Source organism: Belonocnema kinseyi, chromosome 3 (genome assembly GCF_010883055.1).
Source record: "Belonocnema kinseyi isolate 2016_QV_RU_SX_M_011 chromosome 3, B_treatae_v1, whole genome shotgun sequence".
Taxonomy (NCBI): Eukaryota; Metazoa; Arthropoda; class Insecta; order Hymenoptera; family Cynipidae; genus Belonocnema; species Belonocnema kinseyi.
This window is the reverse complement of record NC_046659.1, coordinates 52,576,567-52,586,274: the sequence shown is the minus strand read 5'-3', so window position 1 is coordinate 52,586,274 and position 9,708 is coordinate 52,576,567. Positions and strand designations below refer to the sequence as shown.

Here is a 9,708-nt window from a genome sequence, read left to right as displayed (position 1 = left end):
ATCGACGCATGCATGAAATTAAGAATCACTCAAAACATCCAAATCGCCAATTTCTTCAATTTCTTTCAAATGGGGAGCGAGATATAAATAGAACACCACCGAAGTCTTCCGAAGCCTTCAGATCGGCGATCATCATATAGCAGAACTCCGAAGTCGAATCGTGCATTTTCGGCTTACATACGAACTCACAGTGGTAATCATGCATCTTCTGTTTTGCGGCTCCCAAACGGTAGGTATGGTGGGGGTAAATTTCATCCACGATCTGGCAGCTCTGTTCTGGAGACACTGTCCAGTCATCTGTCATCCAGTCCAATCTAGTATTCCTAGTGATTCGTGTCCTGTCCAACAGTCCTGGATACGTTCATTCTCTCTTGTTGGTGATTTGACATTGTTTGGCATATATTCACTCACTATTACTGATTTTGAGTTTCCTGATCAGGTAAGTTCTAGAAAGTAATTTATCATTCTCTCTATTAATAAGCTAGGTTCAAGAATGAAAATATAAGTCGGCCATTTTGACCTACATTTACCTCAGCATCCTTTGTTTTCAAACTTAATCAACCCTTGGATTTTTTTTGTATTATTAATTCGTCAGGCTAGATTGTGAAAAATCTAGAACTTCTGATCACAGACATAATAATAACTCGCCCAGTTTCAAACCAAAATGCGAATAAGTTTAATCATAGCCAATGTAAAACATAACTTTCAAATGTCTTACAAATTTAAAGAAAGCTTTATTACGATATTAAGGATGTTCTATGAATCTACTGTACAGTCGTGCTTAAAATTACCTAATCTTTCACATAATAAACATAATAAAAAAAAATGTGTCATGTCAATAGGGTTGAGTCTAATCATATGGATCTGGACAGGTAAAGGGGGATGGAAAAGGAAGTGGGCGTGACTTGTGTGCTGGCGTATAACACAAGCCACGGCCCTTACCTTCTCTAGTTCTCTCATCCCCTTGGCAGGTTCGTACGTTTAGACTCGGCCGCTTTATAAGCGTACAAAAACGTACGAACTCTCCGGGCATATAAACACTACCTACAACATAGTAAATCACAAATTAATGCAAATAACTAGTATGAAGTTAATGTAAACTTTCACACTTTGTACATTCTCATTAGATAAGGTAATAGATTTATGTAAAATTGGACGCCACCCCTCCCCCAGTTTTTGTCGAATGTTTACGTTTTAAGGTCCCCTGAATTCGAGAAACAGGTTTTTACGAATGTTTATGCATGTTTGTGTATGTTTTTATGTATGTCTGACTGTCGGCACGATATTTCTATAAACTATTTAAAGGATTAATCTATTAGATTGACTTTGGTACACTCTTTCAGTGCCGGAAACTGAAGGTCAAGTTCGTTAGCCAACTATTTTGGATACATATTCAAAAGATAGATCATTTAAAAAAAATTTTAATTCGATGTACGGCTATTCGTAATACTCGGAAAGTCGAAAAATGTATCCTTACGACTTTTTTTGATTAAAAGATAGTTGTCAGAGTTATAGCATTTTACAAATTAAAGAAAAAAAAAATGCAAATAAAATTTTTAAGCCAAAGATGCACAATATGAAAAAAAAACCAAGTAAAGAAAAACGCTCATTTTTGAAAGTCATAACAAATTTTCTAAATTTATTGACAAATCAAAAATTAAAGTTTTGATCGCACTAAAAATAATAAAAAATAAAAAATTCCATTTTGCTTTCAAAATATGCAAGATTTGGAACAAGATGAAAAGACAAAAATTATGCATCTAAAAAGACTACAAATTTTCTATTATTCTTTTTTTTTCATAGGATACATAGTTTTTATTTAAATATTGTGAAAAATAACACGAGAAATAAATTTATAACATTTTTGGTAAAACAAATAAACAAACAAATGTGTTATTAATTTTTTTTTATGGAACTTGTAGTTTTTGTTTCAATCCTTCGATGACACACAATAATAAATTGGCTCTTTGTGGGAAGCCTTTTTCGCTTGGGGTCAAAAAGACCCCAGTGTGCATTGAAATCTCGATTGAAATAAAGTGTAATATGATAACGTTCAAGAAGGTTCCGGAGCTTTAATGATATTATAATGCACTAACATCGCTTGACCACTACTAGAACCCTCTTACACATAATATAATAACATAATAATACAATGTAAAATCTTGCAATGTACGATATTATGATTTTACGCTATTATAATGTGATAATTGCGATATATAGCGCAGGAATTACGGTATATATTGCAATTCTTGCGATATGGTTTTCTCCGTGTAGGATGCGTAGTTTTTGTTTTAATTGTAATAAATAACATTGTTAAAACTAGAAAATTAACACAAGGTACGAAAAAAATATTATTAGATACATTTTTTACCAAAAAAGAGAAAAAGATTGGTTAATAATCACTTTTTGATAGAAAGCGCAGATTTTGCCTTACTCATAAAAAACAACATCTAAAATAAACTTGGTACTTTATGCTGCAATATTTGAATCAGCATTCGTGATGAGATTGTGTTCGTTAAAGCCAAAGGAGCTTTAGCAAAATAGAATTCACAATCACAAAATTATAGTTGTTGATGCTTATAAATCCCTAATTTTAAGTCACAGCGCGTGATGTTACAAACAATAAATATTTCTCGAAATAGTTGAAATTAATCTCGAGATTAAACTACTTACAACTAAGTGAGTGAAATGAACATTACATAGTAGAAAAAATCAATTTCCATGATAAATAATCGTGAAAGATTTCTTGAAAGATATTTAATAGTAATTTTTTATCAAGATTTATGTGATAAAAAATATTAAATAATATTAATCTTTCTACAATTGCAATTGTTAATTAAATCATATATATCATGGGAAATATTTTTATTATGGATGTTTATTTAAGTTTTATAACGTTATATTTCGATTAAGTACATACAATTTTAATTAATTCCACAAAATTCTGATACAAAATTTTACAGTTTATAATCATTGAGTGATTTTTCGTAATTATACTTCTTTCTTTTCGGCAAGAGTATTTCATGTTATGTTTACCAAAGCCAAAATCAGAGCAGTATTAAATAAAGTCGATAAAAGGAGCTGCTTCATTCTACGTGATGATGAATTTGGTAATTTTTAACACACTTTGTTCAGAAAATTTATAATTTTGATGTAACATGTACATTGCACAGCTAATATTAATATTAAATAGCTTTCAAGAAGCTATTTATTAAATACTAAAACTAGCGTATCTAATTTATGGGCACTTTGTTCTATAAACGTAATTGAGAATTAATTAATTAATTTTATAAATACGTTTGAGCTAAATTTAATTTAGAAAGCTTTTATAAGCTGGAAGATCATAACAAACAACTTATTTACTGTTTTTTTATGTTTAATCTGAAGTAGAGATCAATGGAAATCCACGAGTATTCTTTGAAGCGTATCTACGGAAAAAACAGCGCAGAGTCGAATGCAGTAATATCTCTAAAAGATCGGACTAAAAAAGTAAGTTTAAAACCAAAATTTTGTTATATACACAAGAACGCCAATATAGTGGAAATTTCGGGGGTTGCTTCGCAATGGCCTTTCCATTAAATAATTTATTGGAAACGTAAACAGTCTATTGTAAACTGGTGGCGACTCGTTGTTGACGCTGGCACACCCTGGCATACGGCTGCCACACACTGACAACACACGGTAGTTCTTGGAATCATTAAATCAACTGTCCAGTATACAGCCGCTTAAACATTTCTGTTGGATACATGGCGCAACCTGATGCGGCCGTCATACGGTTTCTCTCTTCATTGAGTAACGCGTCTCTTTCGGTCCCGCGGCTCTCATCGAGAAACTGCAGAGGCCATCAAGCGTAGTAGCGAACAAATTTAATTTAGCGAACTCTAGGATCCAGTGTATTTTTTATGCTTAGATTAGAAAGAATCGAAAAGATGTTCATCTTTTAAAAAAATCCTACTTTTGTATTAAAATTTTTGGTCTACTTTTTACACAAAAATGAGTTATGTCTCTTACAAAATAATGTAAAGAAAGCTTCTGTTTCTCTCAATGTTTATTTTTACACTTGCCAATTAAAATTCTGCATCGTTTATAGTCCATAACATAAAGAGTTTAAACAAATTTTTTGTAACGTTTTCTTATTTTTAATGTTTTTAAAGTTAAAAATTAAAACTTGTGCGAAGCATATTTATGTCCCTTTCTTTGTAAATTAAATTGGTTGAAAGTAAGCTCTAGAACTTTCTAGGATCGATTCCAAGAGGGAGGATATTCGGAAATCAAAAAATAAAAGCCAGATTTCGTAGCTGCAAAATACGTATCAACAACTTAGCCTAAAAAAATGCTAACGCAATAACGAAATAATCATATGAAAGCTAAAAGTTTTCTACGTAAATGAGCTTGAAGACGTTTAAGTAAACAAAATTTTGTTCTTTGCAGACTGAAAAATCTAAAAAAAAGTAAGGATTTTCTGGTACATTTAAGAACAGTCAATTTAGAGCAGTATTTCTTATACAAGGTGCAATGGGGAAAATTTGAAAAAATTCATTTGTGTGAGGATTATTTCTCTCTGTAATTATTTTCAAACATCTTTTTGTTGAAAATCACGATATTTTTAGACATTCTGTTTTTCTTGGGAAAGAAGTGTCAGAAGGCAGAGGGCGGGGCTTTTTTTACTGCCGACTTCTGGTGCGTTTCTTCGCCCCGTGGTTCTAAATACTTGGGTACATTTTTGTACTTTTAAGCAACAATTTTTATTATTTCTCAAATTTCTCACTTGCAATTGGTTCACAACAGTTTTCCTCATACGCATGCATTTTTTCAAATTTTTCTTATTGCATACTTTTAGCTTTCATATGGCTATTGTTTTATTGTGCTAGCATTTTTTTTTCTGAGTTGTTAAACTGCAAAGCAGATGCTTATCATTTTCTCGCCGATAGTAGTAAAGTACTACAAACTATGGCTTTCAATCAAGTGTCGGGGGTTGCCTTCAAATGGCCTTGGATTGATTTCAAGGGGATCGAGACGTAAACAGTGAGCGCTGCCTGACTCGTTTCCAATTGGAATATATATATATATTCGAGAACTGGGTGTCTGAAAGCGAGAGTTTGGCGTATAAGTTAATTTAGTACTCCATATAAGTTCGCTATTAAAAATGAACTTCTAGTGATTCAAAACAAAATGCTTTTATTATGATCAATGACAGACGTCAGTGTAAATGTGACAGTTACAGGGAAATCAACGCTGTTGTGATTTTGCACAATATCGTGTAGATTGCGTAAACTAATGAAGAATTAAAATGTCTATACTGTCGAAACTGTTTGGGTGTAACGCACTTTTACAAAATGAGTTTAAGGCAAAACTAAAAGACCGGTATTGTGAAGTGAAATCGAAATATGTGTACTGCGATTTTGTAAAATACGCGCCGATTACCATGCAATAAAATTAAGTATTAGAAATTTGCATTACAATGCCCGTATTGTAACTTGCCTTACACTCACTTTAGCGCCCGTATAAGAAATTTGGTCCTGATTTTGTCTTGGATGTCTTCAATACGTCTTTAAGACTCGGTGTCTGGACCAGGTAGACTTGTCTTAAGACAAGAGAAGTCTAAGGCTTGGCAAATATACCGAATTGCTGTTAAAGACAATTTTATTATCAAAATTGAAAAGGTTTTTGTTTGTAAATTTTATTGTCCATTATACTCCGTACTGTGTAAACTATCGGCCCCACCGAAAGGGTGCGTCATTTTCAGAAATCAGGTAGCTACACTAGGACCAAAGATTGGACATCTGTTGAGGATTAAAATTTGACAACCGATAAAACCTGTAATAAATAATTTTTAAATAAGAAATTCGGAACCTGTCTGTCTTAACAATTACAGACATATAAAGTTTTCCAGAAAAAGATTAAAACTGTCATTTTCTAGAAGTATCTATACTCTGTTCAACGAGAGAACGAAATTTCGCAAAGACGAAATTTCGTTCTCTGCACGCAGCTTGTCAAAGAAAGGGAAATGTATACAAGCGTCTACTATCCGTTCACGATATGAAGACCCCTCCATAACAGCTGCACGTTTTTGTAATTTACGCGTAAGAAAAAAATCGGATAAAAGCACAGCTTCTCCCATAATAAATCTTACTTTATTGCGCTTCATATAAGTCCCCATTTGTTTATGTACAAAAATTGATTCGGCAAATATCCTTCGCGAAAGGACGAAAACCGTGGTTTCTTCGCGTCACTGTCTCGTTGCTTGACTTTCAATGACGATATCTTCGAATCGAACGATTTAAAAAATTTGAAAAAAATCATGCAGATGCTTTGATATTTTGACTATAAATATGTGAAAAGAAAATTACAATATATTGATAGCAATTAACGTAAAATGCATTTACACATAACTATAATAACTCTCGTAATATACGTAGTAGAGAGTTATATTTTGGATTGAATTACTTGAAAAATTTCAATAAATACAATCGAACAAAAATTAGGAATGACATTCTTGAAACATATTAATTAATAACAAATAATCCTGGAAGGTAAATTGCATGGTAGTGTGCTTGTGAGGTCACAGCGGGGTACTAAGTCTGAAGAGTCTACTCATAGAAAAGAGATAGCTACTGTATGAAAAACAGGAATAGATACTTTCATCCTCAAATAAAAGTACTCTTTTCAAAACTTTATGAATGAGAGGACTCCCCGAGGTGTGACCTTTAGCTATGGTATTCAATACTCGGCATAGTCCATAATGCCCTCACACCCACACTATCATGCAATTTGTCTTCCAAGATTATTTGTTATAAATTCATATGTTTCAAGATTGTCATTCCTAATTTTTATTAAATAGTATTTGTTGAAATTTTCCAAGCAATTCAATCCAAATGCATTTCACGTTAATTGTTATTAATATATTGTAATTTTCTTTTCACATATGTGCGAGGTGTGACAAGTAACGAGACTGATTTTATTGCCGCGCTTTTGGTAAACCTGCGAACTTAAAAATACCTTCCCCGGCATCCTTCCCCTCTCTATTGATATATTTACCATCGCTCTAGCTTGTTTAGTTCGCCTGCTGTGTCGTGTTGAGTAGACGTCCGTTGGTGGTGCTCGGCACGAAAATGGAAAAACGAAATCTATAGTAACGCGTCGCGATGAAATTTTGCGCCAGATTTGGTGAAACAGCTTCGGAAACGTACGCTAAAATTGTAAAAGTGCATGGTGATAGTGCTCTTAGTCGTGCCCAGGTGTTTCGATGGCATAAAGAGTTTAAGGAGAGGCGTGAAAGCGTGGCAGCTCGCATGAGCAAGTCGAAGGTGAAAACGATGATCATTACCTTTTTTGATAGCCGTAGAATCCTTCACAAAGAATTTTTTTCATCGGGGCAAACCGTAAATCAAGTCTATTACCGCCAAATACTCAAAAGATTGCGAAAACGAGTCAACAGGGTGCGCCCAGACATAGCTCGTAACTGGATCCTTCATCACGACAACGCGCCGTGCCACACCGCCCACAGCGTGTCCCAGTATTAGGCTTCTAAAGGGATCGCCGTGTTTCAACAGCCGCCTTACGGTCAATTACGGACATCCAAGCGGCCGTGACGAGGGTACTCGCGGACACCTCAGTCGAAGCGCGCCGATCCTATGGGGTGTACGAGTTGCTAGTCAGGGACCAGACGCTTGCGAAATGTAGGCGTAGGACCCCCGCAGGCAAAAGTTTAGTAGTTGCCCTAACGAAAGTTGTACAAAATTTCAGAGAGCACGTGGGTCAGTCTATTTGAAAAAATTGTGTTTCCCTTCAACCGCGATGGGCTGTACACCTAAGAAAAAAGTTTGTCGACGCCTCTCTTAAGAAAAAAACTGCGCGGCTGATTTCATTCTCTCGTTGAACAGGGTATAGTGCACTGTTGGATATAGGAAAAAATGGACGGCATAAATTTTTATCTTTAAGTCGAAAATATTCGTCTTAAGACATTAAAAATAGTCTGGTCTCGTCTCACGAGCTAGGCATACAGAATAACTTGGCATTTTCTTGGATTAGTCTTTACCCAAGACAAAATCAAGACCAAATATTTTTACTCGGGTGATTGGGATTTTATCCTTCGAGTCTGCTAATTTGTTTGAACTGACATTACATGTATGGCAATATTACAATGCCCGCATCTGAAAGCTGCAATTTCACGAATTGCAACGTTACCTTACGTTTCAGAAATAAAATTCGATTACTTTCATTGTAAAATTCCAACAGAAAATGTTAACAGTGTAGAATAGCATTTTATTTCTCCATCTAAATCCTCATTGGATTTTTACGTCTACTGCATTTTTGCACTTTTTTCCATGTTTCGCAGTTACCAAAATTACAACATTTTTTGTTCATTCACACCATTCTCTGCTTATCATTCTTATTAGCCTCAATTCTGAACTGTTTTTTTAAAATTCTAAGAACATTGCTTGATAATGCAGCTTGATATTCTTCCTTTAACGATTCTTAATTGGATATTTAAATCAATATAAATATATATGTATTTGAATTTTTCCTACATTAAATTAAATTTTTTTTTAACCTCAAAATTAAACTTTTTTTCTTCTATGTATGAAAAAACATAAGACAACAAATCTTAGGAATTTTGGCAATAGGTTAAGCTTAAAATATTCTGTGAAGTATATACTTTCCGATAATCAAAAAGTATAAAAAATGATCAAAAATGAGTAAAAAATATCTTGCAAAGAGTGCGTGAGTCCCTAGCTGCTTATGCTGCAGGGATCTTCAACCAGGGGTTTGGTCCTATTTAATCCAAAGCCAGATGTCTCGTTTCCACTACTACGCCTCCTCAGTGAGCACGGAAAACTTCCGTCTCGCTCTAACATCTAAGTAGAGGTTCCTGATGGTGGGAACGAGACATGTGGCTTTGGCGTAAGTAGAACCGAATTTCCCTTAGCTGAAGAGGCCTGGCCTAATTATAAGCAACGTTCAGGCCCATCCTGCCCACAACTTCTCGCAAAATATTTTATACCCCTTTCGATGATGCAAATATTCAATTTTTTAGTCAGTTTTTCCGAAATACTATGCTCGCTTTACACAACTAATAAAGTACATACAATTGTGAATTTTAGTACACCTGTGGGCGGACTGGACGTAATGATATCATCTGCATACATAAGAAAATTTCTAAGCGCCATTGTGAGTTCAGTCAAGCGAATAATGTTTTATTTGTTAAAGATTTTGGGGTAAGGCCAACAAACTCTAATATTGATTATATAGCATGTCTAATTATTTTCATTAAAATTAATTCTTAATTTTCATTATCAGAGTACGAATGGGGTGTATGTTAATGGCACAAGAATACCATCCAATATGGAAGTATCATTAAAAGAACTCGATATAATCAGTTTGTCGACAGAAGATATCGCGAGCGAAGACGAGAATGACTTTATTTACCGAGTGTATAAACAGGTGGGCTTTTATTTATAAATTTATCCATGAATAGTTGTTGTTTAACTTTACGCTTAACATAACCATGGGTACCTTTACCTCTACTAGACGTTGGCATTTGGTAGCGGTTTGAAATAAGTTATTTCTGTTACCGTTCATAGGGTTGCCTTTCCGGCCTCTCAAGACGTTGGATACGGGTAGGGATGTTTGGGATCGTACTTAAATTACGTAACAGCTCAAGGAGGGGGGGTGGAGTATTTACACTCTGTATAAATATATTACGGT

The 9,708-nt window shown here is 34.3% G+C and overlaps 1 protein-coding gene across 1 annotated transcript in view; it reads left to right on the top strand.

Moving 5' to 3' along the window:
* The first annotated feature begins 283 nt into the window (after positions 1 to 283).
* The window catches only part of LOC117169242 (helicase sen1-like), a 90,992-nt gene continuing 81,567 nt past the window's right edge, over positions 284 to 9,708 (top strand). Inside the window, exons 1-4 of the mRNA XM_033355512.1 lie at positions 284 to 439; positions 3,391 to 3,489; positions 9,105 to 9,218; positions 9,301 to 9,444. Of these exons, the coding sequence (XP_033211403.1) occupies positions 3,397 to 3,489; positions 9,105 to 9,218; positions 9,301 to 9,444 (351 nt within the window). The 5' untranslated portion in view covers positions 284 to 439; positions 3,391 to 3,396. The remainder of the gene's footprint in view (positions 440 to 3,390; positions 3,490 to 9,104; positions 9,219 to 9,300; positions 9,445 to 9,708) is intronic.